The 21,063-nt window shown below is 48.8% G+C and overlaps 1 protein-coding gene across 4 annotated transcripts; it reads right to left on the reverse strand.

Moving 5' to 3' along the window:
• Nucleotides 1–457: 457 nt before the first annotated feature.
• LOC105466863 (myozenin 3) lies at nt 458–20,221 on the reverse strand. 4 transcript variants are annotated; one of them, XM_011715972.2, is made up of 7 exons: nt 19,905–20,221; nt 18,001–18,062; nt 9,719–9,873; nt 8,699–8,752; nt 8,441–8,594; nt 7,887–8,049; nt 458–3,415 (listed from the first exon to the last, which is right to left on the reverse strand). In XM_011715972.2, the coding sequence occupies exons 2-7, from the start codon at nt 18,059–18,061 to the stop codon at nt 3,247–3,249; spliced, it is 756 nt and encodes a 251-aa protein (XP_011714274.1). In that variant the 5' UTR covers nt 18,062; nt 19,905–20,221; the 3' UTR covers nt 458–3,246. The 4 variants fall into 4 exon arrangements, with proteins under 4 accessions (XP_011714274.1, XP_011714273.1, XP_011714275.1 ...); XM_011715971.2 differs by lacking the exon at nt 19,905–20,221 and adding an exon at nt 19,557–19,894; XM_011715973.2 differs by lacking the exon at nt 19,905–20,221 and adding an exon at nt 18,643–18,656.
• Nucleotides 20,222–21,063: the final 842 nt, after the last annotated feature.

The raw sequence follows: 21,063 nt of genomic DNA on the forward strand, positions 1-21,063 counted from the left end.
TATCACTATATGATTTAATTTATGGAAAGAACAAAAACAGGCAAAAATATAGAATTTTATATGAAAGATTTCTTTTCGTTTTCTTTTTTTCTTTCTTTCTTTTTTTTTTTTTTTGAGATGGAGTCCTGCTCTGTCGCTCAGGCTGAGTGCAGTGGTACAATCTCAGCTTACTGCAACCTCCGCCTCCTGGGTTCAAGCGATTCTCATGCCTTAGCCTCCCAAGTAGCTGGGATTACAGGCACATACCACCATGCCCGGCTAATTTTTGTATTTTTAGTAGAGATGGGGTTTCACCATGTTGGCCAGGATGGTCTCGAACTCCTGACCTCAAGTGATCTGCCCGCCTCGGCCTCTCAGACTGCTGGGATTACAGGTGTGAGCCACCACGCCCAGCCTATGTGAAGAATTTCTTATAATTTATTTCATGTAATCTCAAATTACATGAAAGGTGAGTGATTTGCTTTTTCAGGATCCAAATTTTACTTCTTAAATAAAGCAGCATGATACAGAACAATCCATATAGTATGATTCCATTAAAACAAAGACATGCCTATGTGTGTGCATCTATATACACATGCACATATTTATCCATTCAAATAATTCCACAATTCTAGAAGGACCAAATTGTCATCAGTGGTTACCTCTGGTCTGTAGGAATAGCAGAGACAGGAAGGTAGGAAGGTGTACATATGTGCATGGGCGGGCTATATGGGCAGACACTGTCACATTTTACTCCTTATTATTATTATTTTATTTTTACAATGAGCATTCTTTTTTTTTTTTCTTTTTTACAACACCAGAAAAAGTCACACTCTCAGAAGAAGAAAGAATTTGTTTTGGGTGCAGTGGTCTCCCCACCAGGCTCCTTTTCATACCCGGTGGCTACAGTTACCTTCCAGAGCACAGCAGAACCAACCCAAGGCAATCGGAGTCCTTTGGTCTACTTTTCAGACTCTTGAATGGCTGCTCTTCAGCGCATGGAAACCTGGCTTTCAATGGCAGCCCCCAAATTCAAGAGAAAACACCAATTGCAAGCAATTCTAAAAGTCAGGCCATTGGGCCCTTGGGACCCAGAAGGGGAGTGAAATTCCAGAGCAAAAGGAAAATGCAATCATTATCCCATGCACCCTGGGAATGGGCTGGACTCCTGACCTTCCACATCGCTCCCAGAGAGAGAGAGGCAGGGAGAGCTCTACAGCAATGAGAGGCTTTCCTTCAGGCTTCAGCTTTACTGACCTCCAGTGACATCTTAGCAGCCAGCTTCTCATGCTGCATCTAGTGCACAGACAACTTTTCCAGCCTAGAGCAGCAGTTGCATGAAACCTACCATTGACTGAGCTCTTATTATAAATGTGTCCTGCACTGTGTTCACAACAAACCCATAAAGGAGGTTTTATACTTGTCCTCATCTTACTGATGGAGAAATAGAGGCTCGGGGATGTGAAATGACTTGCTCAAGTTCACCCGGCTAGCAGTGGCAGAGTTAGAACCCAGTCCAGCCAGTCTGACTCCCAAGCCTGCACTCAACTTCTAAACTCCAAGGCAGGGCACCACAATCAGATGATTTCAGAGCGAGTGGGCATTGACCACCCAGTGTAGAGAAAACACATCCACTGGAATCAGATTCCCATTTGGTCTCTGCCCCTGGACAAGTCACTTCCTCTTTTTGAGCCTAAATATCCACATCTGTAAAATGGGGACAACAATATCTTTCTCTCAGGGTTGTTGTGAGAATTAGAAATAAGATATGTAGAGAACCTACCACCAGCCCAAGCACTGAGGCACTCAGTATAAAGCTGCCATCATCATCATCATCACCACCACCACCTTAAACAGCCTGCTCAAAATGGACGGTGGAAAGAAGGAATCTTAATAAGCACCCCACTTTGCACTTGTCCTGCAAGGTGCCCAGCAGGCGGCCCCTTCTCTCCATTCCCATGGCCTCATCCCTTGCAGGCTCCCTGGCTTCTGGCATTACCCTTCTCCAATATACGCCCCACACAGCACCCAGCAAGACCCATCACTAAAACCTTCCGCATTTCCTTAGTGAGGTCCACCCCACGCTGGCCCTCACCGGCTCCTCTAGCACAGCCTTCTCCCTTCTGCAGAACACCCTGCACCCGTGCTCAGTTCCACATTTTTGCACATGCTGGTCTACTTTCCAGGAATACCCTCCCCCTCACACCCCCTTCTCTTCATGGACTCTCACACCTCCTCCAAGGTCCCACTCAAATCCTCCAGGAAGCTTCTGGAATCCCATCCCACACCTAGGGTGAGGGACTCCTTCCTCTGCCCCACGACACACTGTTCCTCAATTGTCAATAAGCATGCTTTAGGGAAAATTATGATGATTTCATGCTCTATAAATCTGTCTTCCCTACTGTCTTTTCCTCCTCGAGGCCCGGGCCTGGCACAGTGTCTAGCACACAGTCAGTGCTTAGGAAGTGTTTAGAGCATGAATAGATGAAGACCAACTGCCTCTCAGTAAAGGAACATTTTCTAAGTATTTGAGTTATTCACAGGAAGATGGGGTGCCAGTGAGCAGCACCCTGTCACCGGGGGAGTGTACACTGCAGGAATAGGGAAGAGCAGAGGTGTGGATGTGGACTCCTAATGACACAAACCATGGAAAATTTATGCTGGAATCACCTGGAGTACTGGTTGCTATTTATTTTATTTATTTATTTATTTTAGAAGGAGTCTCACTCTGTTGTCCAGGCTGGGGTGCAGTGGCGCAATCTCGGCTCACTGTAACCTCTGCCTCCCAGTTCAAGTGATTCTCCTGTTTCAGCCTCCTGAGTAGCTGGGATTACAGGCATGCACCACCATGTCTGGCTAATTTTTGTATTTTTAGTAAAGACAGGGTTCCACTATTTTGGCTAGGCTGGTCTCAAACTCCTGACCTCAGGTGATCCTCCCACCTTGGCCTCCCAAAGTGCTGGGATTACAGGCATGAGCCACCACACCCGGCCCTGGTTGCTATTAGTAATACAGATTCCTCGACTTAGGAGACTCTGATGCTGCAAGTCTGGGACAGTCCAGTCATCTGTATTCAGAACAACATCCCCAGGTAATTTTGAAGCACACCCATGTTTTGGGACTACTGAACTTTGTGACCTCTGAGGCCATTTGCGATCAGGTTTTGTGTGTGAAGGCCCTTCTTAAACTGTGAAGTGCTGTCCGCAAGTCTCGGTTCCGGATGTTACCAGGCCCCCAAGACTGGGGAACTGAAGATGCAGGCTTGGGCTACAGCTCCTCGGACTCTGGGAGGTTACGGACCCAGCCCTGGGCCACTCTGTTGAAGCTGGGTCTGAGGCGGAGGAGTTCCAAGCCACTGAGGGGCTCCGGGATGAAGGGGGTGCCTGGCCTGGGAAAAGTGCCCCCGACGAGTGGTCCTCCAAATGGCACCGGGGTCCTGGAGAAAGAGAGCAGCAGGAGAGGTGGGCTGTGTGGAACAGGGACAGCAGTATACTGACATGTGGGTCACATGTATGGGCCCCTCCCTGCTGCTCTCTGAGTCTCAGTTTTCCCTTCTATAAGCAAGATTCTGTACATCTTTTTTTTTTTTTTGTCACCCAGGTTGGAGTGCAGTAGGGTGATCTTGGCTCACTGCAACCTCTGCCTCCCAGGTTCAAGCAATTCTCCTGCCTCAGCCTCCTGAGTAGCTGGGATTACAGGTTTGTGCCACCACATCCGGCTAATTTTTATATTTTTAGTAGAGATGGGGTTTCACCATGTTGGCCAGGCTAGTCTCGAACTCCTGACCTCGTGATCCGCCCACCTCAGCCTCCCAAAGTGCTGGGATTACAGGCATAAGCCACCGCGCCCAGCGATTCTGTACCTCTTAAGAGGTTTTTTCAACTTTGCCCATTTCGAAGTCTGCGCCTACGTGGGTGGCTCGTTGCTTAGCAATAGAAATGAAGCTGACAGAGTCAGAATTGACTTGTCCTAAGCAAGACTCTAGACTCCCCTTCAGTAAGCTTCCCTTAGGACAAAAGGCCCAAAACTAGAGAGAGAAGAGAACATTAGAAAGAGCACTGAAAATCAGGGGGAAAATGCAGATTACAACACACATGACATTTCTCCTCCAGGACACTGGCACAATGAAATCATTTGATAACGGGGCAAAGTTGGTGAGGTGGCGGGGGGGGGAAAAGTTTCACAGCGTGCTGCTGGTTAGAGGGTAAGCCAGTGCTGCTACCGCAGAAGACAATGTGGCAGGATCTTTGTAACCTGAAATGTGTGAGCTATGTCACCCCGCACCTCCACCTCCGAGCATATGGCTTAGGGAAGCACAGGCGCGTAGGCACTGGGATGCAGACCTCAGCAGCACATTAGTGACAAATCAGAAACCACCCATATGTCCACTAGCAGAGAAATGGGCAAGACAGATAGAGCATGTTCACACGATAGAAAACTTCCTGTAATCCCAACAGTTTGGGACGTCAAGGCGGGCCGATCACCTGAGGTCAGGAGTTCAAGACCAGGCTGGCCCACATGGTGAAACCCCATCTCTAGTAAAAACACAAAAATTAGCTGGGCATGATGGTGGATGACTGTAATCCCAGCTACTTTGGAGGCTGAGGCAGGAGAATTGCTTGAACCCGAGAGGCAGAGGTTGCAGTGAGCTGACATTGTGCCATTGCACTCCAGCCTGGGCCACAAAAGTGAAACTCTGCCCCACCCCGCCAAAAAAAAAAAGAAAAAGAAAACTATACAGCAGCTTAAAAGGAACTAGAGCTCTACGTACTAGTATGGTAGATTTTGAAAGCATAATGTTGAGTAAAAAAAGCAAGTTAACAGAATGAAACGCAAAGTATTAAAACACACACACACACACACACACACACACACACACACACACAAACATCATTCCCCCTACAGGCATGCAGTTGCCCACACAAAATGTTCTGAGCTCATACAGGCCAGCCTGACAACCATGTTACCTTTGGGAAGGCAACTGGGATTGAAAGATGGTGAGCAAAGGGGCTCTACATTTATTTGCCTAACATTTTTTAAAAGAGAACCTATGTATGTGATTTTAATAATACTGTTTTGTTTTGTTTTGTTTTGTTTTGAGACAGGGTCTTGCTCTGTCACTCAGGCTAGAGTGTAGTAGAATGATCTCGGCACACTGCAACCTCCGCCTCCCAGGTTCAAGCGATTCTCCCACGTCAGCCTCCTGAGTAGCTGGGATTATCAGTGTGCGCCAACAAGCCCAGCTAATTTTTGTATTTTTAGTAGAAACGAGGTTTCACCATGTTGGCCAGGCTGGTCTTGAACTTCTGACCTCAAGTGATCTGCCTGCCTTGGCCTCCCAAAGTGGGATTACAGGCATGAGCCACCACACCTGGCCTTAATACTGTTTGTTAATTTTAAGAAAAATAAAAATCATTGCTTGTGTTGTTTTTCCAGCAGCCTGGGACCAGTGGGAAGAGGATAGTGCTTGCCTCTGGGGTGGAAAGACAAACCTCGGGCCAGGGCCTGGGTCCCAGCCAGGAAAGCATTTCTGCCTGGACCACCCCAGTTTTGGTGGCAACAGCCAGGCCTCACAGGAACAGGCTGGGTGGTGTCCAAGCCATGCAAGGCCCACAGTCAGGCCCTTGACCGGGAGCCCAGGGCCCTGGAAGCTGAGCACATCTTGGCCACCCAAACTGCTGTTTCTCTTCTCTATGCCTCAGTTGCCCTTTCTCCCTCAGAAGAGGTCTGGGTGCAGGGCTCCCTAAGACCCTCTTTCTGCTGGTGGGAATGTGCCTTGCTGTCATACTTGAGGCATGAGATCAGTGGGAGATGCAACCTGAGTGGCCCAGCCTGGAAGCCGCCTGCCAGGACTGAATGTCTGCTGTAGGTTTCAAATGGCTGGGCAGGCAGGGTCTGAGGGCCCAGGAGGAGATAGGGCAGTCCTGCCTGGCGGGGAACTCCAGAATGTCTGTTAATGGCTTGTGACTCACACAGCGCCTGCTAGGCCCAATTCTTCCCATCAGGACCCTCTCTGCCTATTCAGATATTTGAGGGCAGTCACATCCCTCCGGAGCTGTCTCTTCTCAAGGCGGATCACCACCAGTTCCTTCAGCCTTTCCTCCTAAGTTCTGATTTTCCAGGCCTAGCTAGGCTCCGGCGCCCACCCGTCTGTCTTAGACAGACACAGTCTCCACGTGTGGTCTGAGCAAATGCCAGAGGAGCAGGACCGTGGCGTCCTCTCTGTGGACTCCCCTTTTCCTCACTAAATGCAGTCCAGACCAGAGGAGCATATTCAGAAATAGCACCCGACCGAGGAAGCCAATGCAGTTAACATGCACCCCTCAGCCCAAGGCCTTCCTCCAGTGCCAAACTTCTGTCTTGATTCCTATGGTTTGTTTTCAGGCCTCCAGTGCAGAATGGTAAATGTATCCCTTTTAAGCTCTCCCCTGTCCAAACCTCATCTCAGCTGTAAATAATAATCATAATAGGCCAGGGGCAGTGGCTCATGCCTGTAATCCCAGCACTTTGGGAGGCTGAGGCGGGTGAATCACAAGTTCAGGAGTTTCAGACCAGCCTGGCCAACATAGTGAAACCCCTGTCTCTACTAAAAATACAAAAAATTGGCCGGGCACAGTGGCTCACACCTGTAATCCCAGCACTTTGGGAGGCTGAGGTGGGAGGATCACGAGGTCAGGAGATTGAGACCATCCTGGCTAACACAGTGAAACCCTGTCTCTATTAAAAATACAAAAAAATTAGCCAGGTGTGGTGGTGGGCACCTGTAGTCCCAGCTACTTAGGAGGCTGAGGCAGGAGAATGGCGTGAACCTGGGAGGCAGAGCTTACAGTGAGCTGAGATCACGCCACTGCACTCCAGCCTGGGCGACAGAGCAAGACTCTGTCTCAAAAAAAAAAAAAAGCCGGGTGTGGTGGTGGGTGCCTGTAATCCCAGCTACTCACGAGGCTGAGGCAGGAGAATCCCTTGAACCCAGAAGGAGGAGGTTGCAGTGAGCCGATTGTGCCATTGCACTCCAGCCCAGCCAACAGTGCAAGACTCCGTCTCAAATAATAATAATAATAATAACAACAACAACAACAACAATAGTTATTGTTTGTTGAAAGTTTCTTACTTGCCAGAAACTTTACCTATGGCTTCTCATGTCATCCCCACAGCAACCTTATGAAGTAGGTACTATAAACCCCTCATTTTACAGGTGGGGCAATGGAGGCTCAGAGAGGTTAAGTCACTCGCCCAAGGTCACACGAGCAGGCCTGGGGTCTGCATTTAAGTCCACGTGGAGGCCCCATGCTCTAAACCAATACAGGCCACTGCTGTGTGGCCCGCACTCTGGCGTCCAATGTTTCACTGCCACTCTCCACTTTGCGCCATCCTCAGAGCTACCTTGTTGGCCTCTTCTAAGCCATTGGTGAAAGGAAAAGCTGAGCTGGCCTCAAACTGCTGAAATCTGGGGACTCCTCAGAGAAAGACACAAACCTAGATGTTCATCAAAGAGGTAGCACACAGCAGCCATGGGGAATAAGGCACTGGTCTCTGGAGTCAGACAAACCCAGACCAGAACTCCAGCCCTGCCGGTGCTTCCCTGTTTTGTGACTTTGGCCGGGTTGTTCATATTCCTGAGCCGCAGCCTCTTCATCTGCAGAACAGGAAAACTCATAGCGCCCGCCCACCATGTCCCGGAGAGGATCCAACATGTGCGGCACCTTCACTCTTCATTTCTCCCACGTTTACTGAGCACCTACTAGGTGCGGAGGCGCTGTTCCAGCCAGAGCTCAGTCAAAGAGTAGAAAGCGCTGGGGACAGAGCCTGGCCTGCAGAAAGTGCTCAGGAAACGCAGGCTCCCGCTGTGGCTCTGACTGGCTTCCCGCCCCTCCCGGTCTGTCCCCGGGCTGCCCGCCCCGCCTTACTTGTTGAAATTTCGGTAGTCGTTGGGGCTGGGGGTGTGACTTCGGCCATCGCTCTGGTAGTCCCGGTAGCTGACGAACTCCTGCCAGGGGCAGCGGTAGCCCTTGGGGATGGCGGTGTGGTTGAACTTCTCCGGCGGGACGCCCTTCAGCGGCTCCGCATAGCCTAGGGGCGGAGGGGAAGGGGGCGCCTCGGTTCTTCCACCTTCAGCCCCCACCCCCACCTCGCCCCATCCCCATTCCGCGGAGGCGGTTGGAGGAGGGAAGATCCGAGTTAGGGGAGAGGATTGGGGGAACAGGATGTCACAGTTGCTCCAGCACAGGAGACCCCTTCCCGTCCCAGGAAACACGGAGGACTGCAGTGAGGAAGCCACGAGTTCGCAGCGCGGGTTGCAGTCTTGGCCTTGGCTGACTCGCTGTCTGACCTGGGGCGCGGCGGCGTGTGTGTTGGGGAAGGGGGTGGACTAGCTTTCTGCGTGCTCTTCCTGCCCCATGGGAAGCACACCCATGCTTCAGGCCCCCAAGCCCTGGTCCAGGGACCCGAGGAGGCCACTCACCTGGCGCCAAGGCGCTGGGGCTGGGGACGCACCCAGCTGGGGCGGCTGCAGAGTGGGCGCCCTCGGGACCCCCGAGTGAGGCCCCGGGTGAGGCCCGGAAGATGTGGAGCTCCGAGCGGTAGTTCTGCCCCTCGGGGCCATTGGCATTGGCAACCTGGGCACAGGGGCGGGCTCTCAGAGGCCACCGACGACCTCCCGCCCCCTGCCGCCTTCCCCTTCCCCCAGCTTCCCTTCCAGGGAGCTCCCCTCCACGCTCACCGTCCCCGACTCCGCTGTTCCAGTCACCTTCCTCTTGGCGCTTCCGGCCAGCATCTGGGAGCGAGGGGGTAGAATAAACCGAGGAGAGGCTCAGCGGGGCAGGGGTCCAGGGTTTTCCCTCCACCAAAAAAAAAAAAAAAAAAAAAAAGGAAAGGCAAGAATCCTAACGCCCATCATCGGGGAACAGGGATGAGTTACTAGTTTACAGCGCTAAACCCAGTGCCTGGGACCGAGAAATACTCGATATAAGTTAATTGCTATTGTAATGCTGAGTCTGGGCAAGATACTTAATTTCCCTGAGCCTCAATGCCCTTCTCTATAGAAGGAGGATGATGGTGATGAAGGTCTCTTCCTCAGAAGAATCTATGAGCATTAAATGAGACACCTGCAAAGTGCTTAGCTAGCACTGACTTAGGCACATAGCAAGGGCGGGTGTTTTGTCATCTTTATTTTTCTGCCACATCACTCCCTCTCAGTTGCCTCCTGTCTGGCCCGGAAATTAAGTGGAGGGTGGATGGAATAGCCCCGGCTTCCTTAGAAGTATCTGGAACTGCCTGCTGCCTTTCTGAAGCCAAGGGAAGAACCCTTCTTGCCTTTCTTCTCCACCAGCAGGTTATTCCATGGCCTTTCCTTCCTCCAGTGGGAAGAAGAAAAAAAGGCATTCTACATTTTCCATCTTAGATCAGGCCCAAGTCTAAACTAGATCCTGCCTGCTGCAAGTTTAGCCTGGAATGCATGCCTGTCTTCGCATTTTTTTTTCTTTTCTTTTTTTTGTAGGAGGCAGACTACCTTCACTCAACGGCTTATCCTCAACCCCCCAATCTACTTTGTTCACTTTGTTCTGTAGCCAGGGTGAGATGCCTAAAAAGGTAACACTTTTCAAGGATCACACAGAAAGGCAGGAGCTTCATCTGATGGGAACATCACAGTCTTCAGCCTGGCTTACCGTTTGGCTTTAGGCTAACCACTGGCTCTCTATCGTCCTCAGTTTCCCCATGAGCACAATGGTGGCTTACTCACCGCCCGCTGGCTGGCTGCTAACTCGAAAGTGAACTTCTGCACACGGCGCTGCCTCTTCTGGAAGAGGAGGGACCCTCTGTTGTTGCGTAGTGACAGCTCCTCCATCATCAGGTCCTGGGGCACGCTCAACTTCTTGCCCAGGTCCAGCGTAGGGACTGCCAGGAAAGGCCAGAGCGGGCTCTCACCACCCCATCCCCTATACACTCCAGACCCCACCTCTCAAGGCACCTCCTCAGCATGGCATGCTGTGTGTAAGAATGCCCGTTTCTCCCCAAGCTTGCTGACACCAGGTGTCATGATTCTTTGGAATCTTTGCCCACCTGATGGGCAAAAATGGCACCTTAGAGTTTAATTTGCATGTGTTTGTTGCTCAGTGAAGTTTAGCACTGTTTCAGAAGTTCTTTGGCCATTTGTATTTATTGCATGAATTCCCTGCGCAGGTCTTTGCCCATAATGGTGGAGGTAGTGAGAAATGGTCAGATTCTAGCTGTGTTTTAAAGGTAAGCCATGGGTATGGTCAATAATCAAGAGAGGGGTTGAGGATGACCGCAAGGCTTCTGGCCTGAGCCACTAGAAGGATAGAGCAGCAGCTCATTGAGATGGGGAAGGCAAAGGGAGGAGAAAGTTCTGGGAAAGATCAGGAGTTCAGTTTTAGACATGTGTTCTTTTAACTTTAAAATAACCTTTTATTATTATAAAAAAGCATATATGGGCCGGGCACGGTGGCTCATGCCTGTAATCCCAGCACTTTGGGAAGCTGAGGCAGGTGCATCACCTGAGGTCAAGGATTCGAGACCAGCCTGGCCAACATGGCGAAACCCCACCTCCACTAAAAGTAGAAAAATTAGCTGGGCATGGGTGGCACGTGCCTGTAATCCCAGCCACTCCAGAGGCTGAGGCAGGAGAATCACTTGAACCCAGGAGATGGAGGTTGCAGTGAGCTGAGATTGCATTGCTGCACTCCAGCCTGGGTAACAGAGTGATTCTCCATCAACAACAACAACAACAACAACAACAAGACTATATGGGCCCTGAGGAACGTTGGAAAATACAGATATCAGACAAAAAAGAGAAAAATACCATTATCTATCGCCCAGAGACTGCCACTATTAACACCTTAGTGTATGTCCTTTCATATCTTTTTCAATCACTATATTCGTACGAGGTTTTAACCAAAACAAAATCATAGCATACATGTTTTGTAACTTTGTTTTGTTTTGTTTTTTGAGATGGAGTCTCGCTCTGTTGCCTAGGCTAGAGTGCAATGGCACAATCTCGACTCACTGCAACCTCTGCCTCCTGGGTTCAAGCAGTTTTCCTGCCTTAGCCTCCTGAAGTAGCTGGATTACAGGCACACACCACCACTCCTGGCTAACTTTTGTATTTTTAGTAGAGATGGGGTTTCACCTTGTTGACCAGGCTGGTCTCGAACTCCTGACCTCGTGATCCGCCCACCTCAGCCTCCCTAAGTGCTGGGATTACAGGCGTGAGCCACCGCGCCCAGCCTGTAACTAGTTTTTATCACTTAAAGATCTCCAGCTTTCCAAGTGAACAAATTTTTGTTTTACCTAATATCTAGTCCATATCCAAACTCTGCTAATTATCTCCAAAACTGGGCATCTTAAATTTGAGGAGACTTGTAGGCATCTAAGTGGTGGTGCTGAGGAGGGAGACAGACGTGTGAATCTGGAGAAAACTGACCTGAAGGTGAAATTTTGAGCATCATGAGCTTTTACTGGTATTTACTGGTATTTGTTGTTGTTTTTCAATGAAGAACATTACATTTATTTCTTTTCTCATAGTTGGAACTACTCTTTATAGCTATTTAGAGGATTTTCAGGGTGATGACTGTTCTTAGCAGTTTGTGCTTTTCCCACTAGCCAAATGCAAACTTTCACATTTGGCCAACAAAGGAAGCCTTTTGCAGGACAGAGGGGAGAGAATGGTGAGGACCTTGGCAGGTGAGAGCCCTGCGTGGGCAGCATGGCCTGCCTGGTCCATCTCTAAAATCGGATACACATATGTTCATATTCCAGCTCCATAAATGGTACTTTAAGCTGGGAGGCTGGATGAGATCACAAAGAAATGAGAATAGGTAAAGAGGACCAGAGACGGAGCCTGGGGCCTCCAACATTTACAGTGAGGCGGTGAGGATGAACTAAGCCAGGAGCCTGGGCAGGAGCAGCCCACAACATAGGACGAAACTAAAGAGGATGGCATCTTGGAAATAAATGATGAAAGCATTTCAGGTATGATAGAGAGACTAACAGAGCCAAATGCTGCTGATGTGTCAAGGAAGATGAGAGCTGAAAATCGACTATTATATTTAGTAACACAAGGTCATTGGTAATTTTCACCAAAGCAGTTTCTGTGGAGTGTATGGGTGTGAAAGCCTAACTGGAGAGGGTTCAAGAGAAAATGGACAGAGGAACAAGTTTAACCACACCATGAGGAAACGATAAGCCAAATCCAGGATGCAGGACATTCTACAGGACAACTGGCCTGGTTTTTCACACAAGTGAGTGGCATGGATAAAAGGGGCAGAGGGCTTGCTTCAGATTAAAGGAGATTTAGAAGCCATAGCAACCAAATAAAAACTGTGGCCCTTGTTTGGATGCTGATGAAAACAAACCAGGAAACTGAAGAAGGTTGAATACAGACCGCTTATTAAATGGTATTAAATCATTAGTGCTGATTTTGTTCAGTGTGCTAATATCTTTGTGGCATGTAAGGAAACATCCTTTTATTATTTTGATGCATTCTGAAGTATTTGCAGGGTGAAATGACATGCTTTTTGGCATTAGCTTTGAAATTTAGGAATGAAGGAGGGACCATGTACTTACTCCGTACTTGTATGTGTGTTTGGAAATTGACTAATAAAATGTCAAAAAGAGAGAAAGAGAGGATTGGTAAGAAAAATATAGGCAACTGCTTGGAAGAGTTGGGCTTTAAAGGATCCTGGCTACAGACAGCTATGGGATCAAGAGGGGTTTGTTTGTTTGTTTGTAAAGATGGAGAATAACAGCATGTGCGTTAACTGATGGGAACTTTTGAACAATGCAGTAGAGAGAGGGGAGAATTGCTGCAGGAATGTCCTTGAGCAGGAGTGACAGGAGAGCTGCGTTTCCAGAGCCCAGCCAGAGGAGTTGGCACCAGGCAGGTGTGAGGAAAGTTCATCCACCATATCAGAAAGGAAAACCACAAACATGGGCGCAGATGCAAGCAAGTAGAGAGATGTGGCAGAGGATGCTTGCAGATGTTCTCTTCTGGTTACTCTATTTTTCTTAGTGGAATAAGAAACAAGGTCTTTAGCTGATAATGAAGTTGTGCAAGGAGGTATTGAAGGTTTGAGGAGAAGTGGTGCCAAAGTCATTAAGAGAGTAGCATGGGAGAGTGAATGAACTAGGGAGATGGACATGGCTACCGGGCAGCACTGGGGGTCACTCGGGTGCTGTGATTCATGCCAGTCAATGGAATCCTGAATAGCTGTCTAAAAAGGACACTGATTTTTTTTTCATTCTTTCAACACAGACATAAAGGGCACTTTCTATATGCTAAGAACAGAAAGAAACACACTTATAGGCTGGGCGTGGTGGCTCACACCTGTAATCCCAGCACTTTGGGAGGGCCAGGCGGGTGGATCACTTGAGGTCAGGAGTTCGAGACCAACCTGGCCAACATGGCAAAACCCCATCTTTACGAAAAATACAGAAATTAGCTGGGCATGGTGGCGTGTGCCTGTAATTCAGCTACTTGGGAGGCTGAGGCACAAGAATCGCTTGAAGCTGGAGGTGAAGTTTGCAATGAGCTGAGATCATGTCACTGTGCTCCAGTCTGGGTGACAGAGCAAGACTCTGTCTCAAAAAAAAATAAAAAAAGAAATCCAGTATAAATTAAATTAATTCCCCTCCAATTGCAGGGAAAGTAAGAATCAGAAGAATAGGTATTTGAAGATCCCATTTGTATTATATATTATATAAATATTATACATGTGTGTGTGTATATATATATTTTATATATATATATATATATATTTTTTTTTTGAGACAGAATCTTGCTCTGTTGCCCAGGCTGGAATGCAGTGGTGCAATCTCGGCTCACTGCAACCTCTGCCTCCTGGGTTCTGGTGATTCTCCTGCCTCAAACTCCCAAGTAACTGGGACTATGGGTATGAGCCACCATGCCTCGCTAATTTTTGTATTTTTAGTAGAGATGGGGTTTCACCATGTTGGCTAGGCTGGTCCCAAACTCCTGACCTCAAGTGATCTGCCCGCCTCGGCCTCCCAAAGTGTTGGGATTACAGGTGTGAGCCACCACGCCCGGCCCCCATTTATATATTAAAAAATAAGTATGTGTTTTTGCATGCATTGAAAAATCTGCAAGGATACATGCCAAGGAGACATGTGGCCATAGCAAACATCTACAAGGAGACATGTCACCATAGCAGTGACCATGGGACATATAAAGGAGGAGGGTTAGAAATTGTTTACACTGTTTTGTTGTTACTGTTTTTATTGAGAAAGTGTACTGCCTACTTAAAATTACGAAAGAATAGTTATACCTAAATACATAATAAAGCACCCTCAGCATCATATTCTCAAACACTGTACAGATGAGCTGAGCTCAATATTGTTCTTTTTTTTTTTTTTTTAGATGGAGTTTCGTTCTTGTTGCCCAGGTTGGCGTGCAATGGCGCGATCTCGGCTCACTGCAACCCCCGCCCCCCAGGTTCAAGTGATTCTCCTGTCTCAGCCTCCTGAGTAGCTGGGATTACAGGCATGTGCCATCACACCTGGCTAATATTGTATTTTTAATAGAGATAGGGTTTCTCCACGTTGGTCAGGCTGGTCTCAAGCTCCCAGCCTCAGGTGATCTGCTTGCCTCCATCTCCCAAAGTGCTGGGATTACAGGTGTGAGCCACCTCCCCCAGCCGAACTCAATTTAAAAAAAAAAAAAAAAAAAAAAAAAGAGCAGCTGCAGTGGCTCACAACTATAATCCCAGCACTTGCAGAGGCCAAGGTGGGTGGATTGCTTGGGCCCAGGAGTTCGAGACCAGCCTGGGCAATATAGCAAGACCTTGTCTCTATTAAAAAATAAAAAAAGATAAAACCTATTTGACTGAGTAATTCTATTTCTAGGAATTTATTCTCAGGGGAAAAGTTGAATAAATATGTCCAAAGATATATGTAGAAGAACGTTTATTGCAGTGGGGTTTAAAATTGTGAAAACTGGGACTCAGTCTTCTGGTGGATGCTGCCCAGATGCCCCTTATTAGCAGCTAATAGTTCTTTTTTTTTTTTTTTTTTTTTTTTTTTTGAGACGGAGTCTTGCTCTGTCGCCCAGGCTGGAATGCAGTGGCTGGATCTCACCTCACTGCAAGCTCCGCCTCCCGGGTTTATGCCATTCTCCTGCCTCAGCCTCCCGAGTAGCTGGGACTACAGGCGCCCGCCACCTCGCCCGGCTAGTTTTTTGTATTTTTTTTTTTAGTAGAGACGGGGTTTCACTGTGTTAGCCAGGATGGTCTCGATCTCCCGACCTCGTGATTCGCCCGTCTCAGCCTCCCAAAGTGCTGGGATTACAGGCTTGAGCCACCGCGCCCGGCCAACAGCTAATAGTTCAAACTGCCACCTTCTACAAAGAACTGCCAGTGGAATGGATGCTGCCGCAGCGCCTTTGCCTCAGGTGGGATGAATTTTGCGGAGGAATTCATGCTCGAGAGCTCCCCACAGGCTCACACTGAACCTGGAGAGCCGCTGAGCCCACACCCTCGCTCAGCAATACCCCACCCTAGGCTGCATTCCTCCTTCTCTCCCGAGAACACTCTCTCAATAGGTCACTTGCACAAGCCTCCTCTGGTTCTGCCCTGAAGGATCTCACCCCAGACAACCCTCATGACCACCATCAGGGGATGTTTAAATACACGTGGCGTGTGCAAACAGCGGAATGATGGTAAGCACGGGGAAGGAAGGCTTGAGATAAATCATACTAGGATGGAATGCTGCTAAATGAAAAAAAAAAAGCCAAAGAACATAGCATATAGTATTTAGCCCATGTGTATGTATGTTTATATAAAGACATTCATATATGAACAGAAGAAGAATTTACATAAATATGTTAACAGTGGTTATCTCCAGATGGTTCCATTATGATGAACTTTCACTTTCAAAGCTGTTCATGTCTGTTTTGTCTGAATTAAACAAATTTTTCTAATGTATGCCAAGTCAATGGCAAATGGATATTTTTTTTAAAAGTGATGTATTATCGGCCGGGCACGGTGGCTCAAGCCTGTAATCCCAGCACTTTGGGAGGCTGAGACGGGTGGATCACAAGGTCAGGAGATCGGGACCATCCTGGCTAACACAGTGAAACCCCATCTCTACTAAAAATAACAAAAAATTAGCCGGGCGAGGTGGCAGACGCCTGTAGTCCCAGCTACTTGGGAGGCTGAGGCAGGAGAATGGCGTGAACCCGGGAGGCAGAGCCTGCAGTGAGGTGAGATCCAGCCACTGCACTCCAGCCTGGGCGACAGAGCAAGACTCCGTCTCAAAAAAAAAAAAAAAAAAAAAAAGTGATGTATTATCCTCTGGAGACAAAGAGACCTGGAGTCAAATTGCAGCTTTACCACCTACCAGATGTGACCACCTGCTCTTCCGAGCCTCAATATTCTCATTCCCAAAATGAGGATAATATCTAACTTACAGAGTTGTGGTGGGGATGAAATGACACAAAGCATAAAGGATACTTTTCTCTTAGCAAAGTGTCTGCCACATAGTAAACATGCAATGATGGTAAACATTTTTATAATTTTTACTTTACAGTGGCTGTCTTTAGGTGGTGAGATTATAAGATTTATTTTTTCTTCCTACTTTTCTTTTGTTTCAAAATTGTCTTTAGTCAGTACCTTAGCAATAATCAACAAGTTATATATTTCAAATCTTGCATCAATGATGTGTCTCCATATTTGGGGGTCTGTAATTAACTCCCCAAGAGAAAAGAGAATGCATTGCCTGACCCTTCTATTTAGAGCGTCAATACGCATAGAATGTGCATATTTTAGCTACAAAATCAGGGTGGGAGAAGAAACTGGACATCAACAAGAGGAAGCAAGAACACACAAAATAGGTTAAAAGGATGCCACATATAAAGTCACGAAATATGATTGACTCCTTAGCACGCTGAAGGCAAATGTACAGGTCCTACCTCAGGTCCCCTGAGTCAGAATCCTCAGGAGTAGATGCTGGGCATCTGTATGCCTAACCAACATCAAATCATTATGATTCACAATAAAGCTGGAGAGCTCTGACTTAGTTGATTTTTTTTTTTTTTTAAGAGACAGAGTCTCACTCTGTCATCCAGGCTGGAGTGCAGTGGCACAACCATAGCTCATTATAGCCTCCAACTCCTAGGCTCAAACGATCCTTCTGTGTCAGCCTCCTAAGCAGCTGGGACCACAGGCATGTGCCACCATGCCTGGCTAATTTTTTTTTTGTGTGGGATGGAGTCTCACCATGTTGCCCAGGCTGGTCTCAAACTCCTGGGCTCAAGCAATCCTTCCACCTCAGCCTCCCAAAGTGCTGGGATTACAGGCATCAGCCTCTGTGTCCAGCCCCTAAATTAATTTTTAAAATACCTGAAATCCTGTAAAGTAGACCAAATACACAGATTCCAAAATTATATCAAGAGTTCCTGAAGAGGTCTTATAAAATTGATAAAAATGAATTTAAACTTTTTAAATGAAATGATAAAAATGATTTACTCATTGGATAAATCAGCTTTTAAGTAAAAAGTTTTGTATCTAAATGGGCGGCCTGCTCTTCCCACCCTGCTCCATTCTCTCCACTCCCCTGTCTGAGCCATGGGGCCCAGCCATCCTGGGCCATTCAGAGGCCTCGGTGAATCCCAAGGAGCAATAGGCAAGGGCAAGTATGTGCAAAGCTTGCAGCCACAGGTAGAGCTGGAACTGGGACCGGAGTCTTCAGAGCTTAATTTGGGGCTGAGGTGAGGCCTTAGATAAAGCCAGGGCCAGGGTCATTTTAGAGCCAACGCCCAGCCTGGGACACTCAGCCTCAGCTCCTGGGTCTGTGGAGAGATGGGCAAGACCCCTCCGGGTGCCTCAGGAAGCTTCCCAGCGGAGGCGGCAGATTCCACGGGCACTCCCTCAGGGCTGGCCTGGAGCTCACACCTGTCTGCCCAGGCCTGGGGCCAGCAGGCCAGGGTGAGTGCAGCCTGGGAGCGAGGAAAAGATGGAGTCTGAGGAAGGCATGAGGCTAGAATCACCTTACCTGGTTCAGTGAAGTTCCCCATGGCAGCCATCACTGGCCCCTTCTGCTCCTTGGGGATCATCCTGTGGAGGAGAGACCCCCATAAATGGACCAGCCTGCCTCCATTTCTCCCCAGACCTCCTTCCAGTCCCTGGTTCACCCTGCCCCGGTCCTGAACAGCTTTAGACCAGCCCAAAATCACAAGCAAGGGATATCTGAGCTGGAAGAGCCTTCGGGGTCTCTGTGCAGAGGAGACTGGGGCCCAGGGAATGAGAGGGAGGTGCTCAAGTTTGCACAGATCTATTTTCGTGTTGCTAGGGAAGCACTGTCTCTTCAAGGGTGGTTTCTAGGGGCTTTTCCCAGCTCAGGCATCCTGATCAGAGGGAGAGTAGGTGCCAGGGGCATCCGGGTGGGGCAGGCAAAGGTCTCAGACTACTGTCATCTGTTGACCCAGGAGAGTCCTATTCCACGACTGAAAGAGGTTGGAGGTTTAAGTTAGGGGAGAGGAAGCATGGGCTAGGCTGGGGCTGCAATGGGGTCTGTGAGGCTGGTGTGCCCCTCTCATCCCTGGCACTTGGCCCTGAGGCTTGAGGGCACAGGCTGGTCCAACCAAGCAGAGAGAACCATCCCCCATCTTCCCCATCTCCCCATTACTGGGCTAACTTCTGTGGTGTTCTTTTCTCCCTCTTCCCTTCTCTCCCTCCTGTTCCATCCCGTGATTTGTTTCTCATGGCACTTTCAAGGAATCTTGGAAGAGATCTGCAAATAAAATGAGATCCAAAGCCCTTAACTTGCTCTCTGGAGAAGAGGCAGAGCCCTTGAGCTCCTTGACTGACCACCCAGCCTGGTACCCTTCTCCTTTGCCTCCGGATTTTTCTATACTCCTTCCTTTAGAAAACAATCTGCCTTCATCTGTATCCCCAACACCCAGAAGGGGCCCTTGGTCTGTGGGCACTCATTGTGCAACTGGAGTCTAGTGGGTGTCCCTGACTTTCTCTGTAACTGCAAACAAGTAGCTCTGCAGCTCTGCACCTCAGTTCCCCCTTCTGTAACATTAGGGGGCTAGGCTAAATCATGGAGATACATGGATGGGCTTTAGGGTGTTCACAATCCCCCTAAAACTGTAGGTAAACATGAGTGTGTCTACATGCATTTGGGGATGAGGGTCACGGGATGACTGAGAATGCCTCGATCATGACCGTTTAGGATTCCACAGTCCACAGATCTGTTTCTTGATAAACACTCCCTTTACAGAAATTCACAGACGCTGGGAAGGGTCTCTCATTTTACAGACAGAGAAGCTGCTTCCCTCTACTGCGTAAAAATCCCAAAGTCCTGAGCAGAGCCATTACCTATTCCCCACCTTTAATCCTAGCCACACCCTCCCCATTTAATGCAGGGTAACCTAGAGCTTAGAGTTCCTCTCTTCCCAAACCAGAATCTAGGCTTTCATGGGGTTCCAAACTCCCTAGACCTACTGCAGGGCCCTTCCTCTCCTGGAGAAGGAGCTCTGGGGATTGGATCATTTTCTCTGCCCACTCCCCCGAGTTCCCCAAGCTCCCCTAGGATGCTGGTACCTGAGAGAGTGGGACCACAGTGGGCAGGAGGGAATCTTAGACCCCCAAGATTAACACCTCTGTCGGGAAGCTGAGAGTTGCGTGGTGTCCCTGTAGGCAGTCAGCGGTCAGCAGTCAGTAGGCAGCGAGCAGGGTGTCCCCTGCAGCCAGCTCTGGCTTCAGCTGATGAGAATCATTCCTGCCTTGCCATGGGTCACAGCCTTATTTCGGGTTGCAATAGGAGCTGGAGCCAGATGCTAAAAGCACCAGACCCTAGGGAAGACAGGTGCCCTGGCAACAGGCCTTTGCCGACAGAGGGCTTGCACCCACGTGTACACACACGCTCACATATGCATGCACCAAAGTCACCTGGAAATGTTGAGGGTCAGCTGCTGGTAGCTTCCGCTTGTTAACTGTTAAATCCTTAGTGCCAAGAATGGTGCCTGACAGGAACTCAGTAGATATTTGCCAGGTGAATGAATGGATGGATAGATAGATGGATGGATGAATGAATTGCTCCTCAATATCTTTGCTTGACTTATCCTTTTCTTCCTTCCTTTTTTCTCTCCTGCCTTTCTTCTTCTGTCTCCTTCCTGCCTGCCTTCTTTTCTCCCTTCCTCCCTCCCTCCCTCTACCTTCTCACATTCCCTGAGCCTCTCTCTAAGGACTGAAAATAAATAAGGCAGGGCTCTGTCTTCAAGGAGCTCAGCCAGGTCAGATTCAGATGGGTAAACAAGCTTTGGGGAAGGCTCTAAGAGAGCCCAGGGGAGGGAGTTACCAGCTCAGTCTGGGGTAGGGGGTGAGAAGGCTTCCCAGAGGAGGACACACTGGAGTTGGGCCTTGAAGGATGAGTGGGAGTTCACTGGGCAGAGAAGGGGCATGGCAGGTAGTGGACATGTCACTTATAAAGATGGTAGGGGGTTGGCAAGTAGAGCCATTGCTGAGGGCAGTGCTGAGAGATTAGCCCAGACAGTGGGGGCAGGGGCCAGATCCCAGCAGGCTTTCAAAAGGAAACTGTGTTTATAAAGGGTTGCTGACGAGATCAAAGTGGTGAAATGGAGTGATCAGATTCGCATTTTCCAAAGGTATCTTTGCTGCCATGTGGGAAATGGGTTGGAGGGCGCCAGACTGGAGGCACGAAGATCTGTCACCAGGGGTGGCTGGATCAGAGCAGTGACAAGGGGATGGAGAGGAGAGGGAGTTGAAGGGTATTTGAAGAACTCTCAGGTCTTGGTGAGGAATTGGATGTGGGAGGTGAGGAAAGGGAGTCCCACTCCCCTGTTTCATGCTTGGGTGACTGGAAGAGGAGGAGCAGGTGGGGTAGGGGTAGACACTGAGGTCAGTTTTGGATGAACTTTGTTTGAGGTGTCAGGGGACTGGGATGAGATCACCAGTAGGCAGTGGGACACCGTGCTGTGGTGGGGCCCCAGCCGAAGATAAAGATTGGGTCCAAGGCACACACCACTCCTGGGGAATGGTGGGTCTAGCAAGGATGGGCTGGGCACAGGGTGGGGAGCACCTGTGTCTG

Source organism: Macaca nemestrina, chromosome 6 (genome assembly GCF_043159975.1).
Source record: "Macaca nemestrina isolate mMacNem1 chromosome 6, mMacNem.hap1, whole genome shotgun sequence".
Classification (NCBI taxonomy): Eukaryota; Metazoa; Chordata; class Mammalia; order Primates; family Cercopithecidae; genus Macaca; species Macaca nemestrina.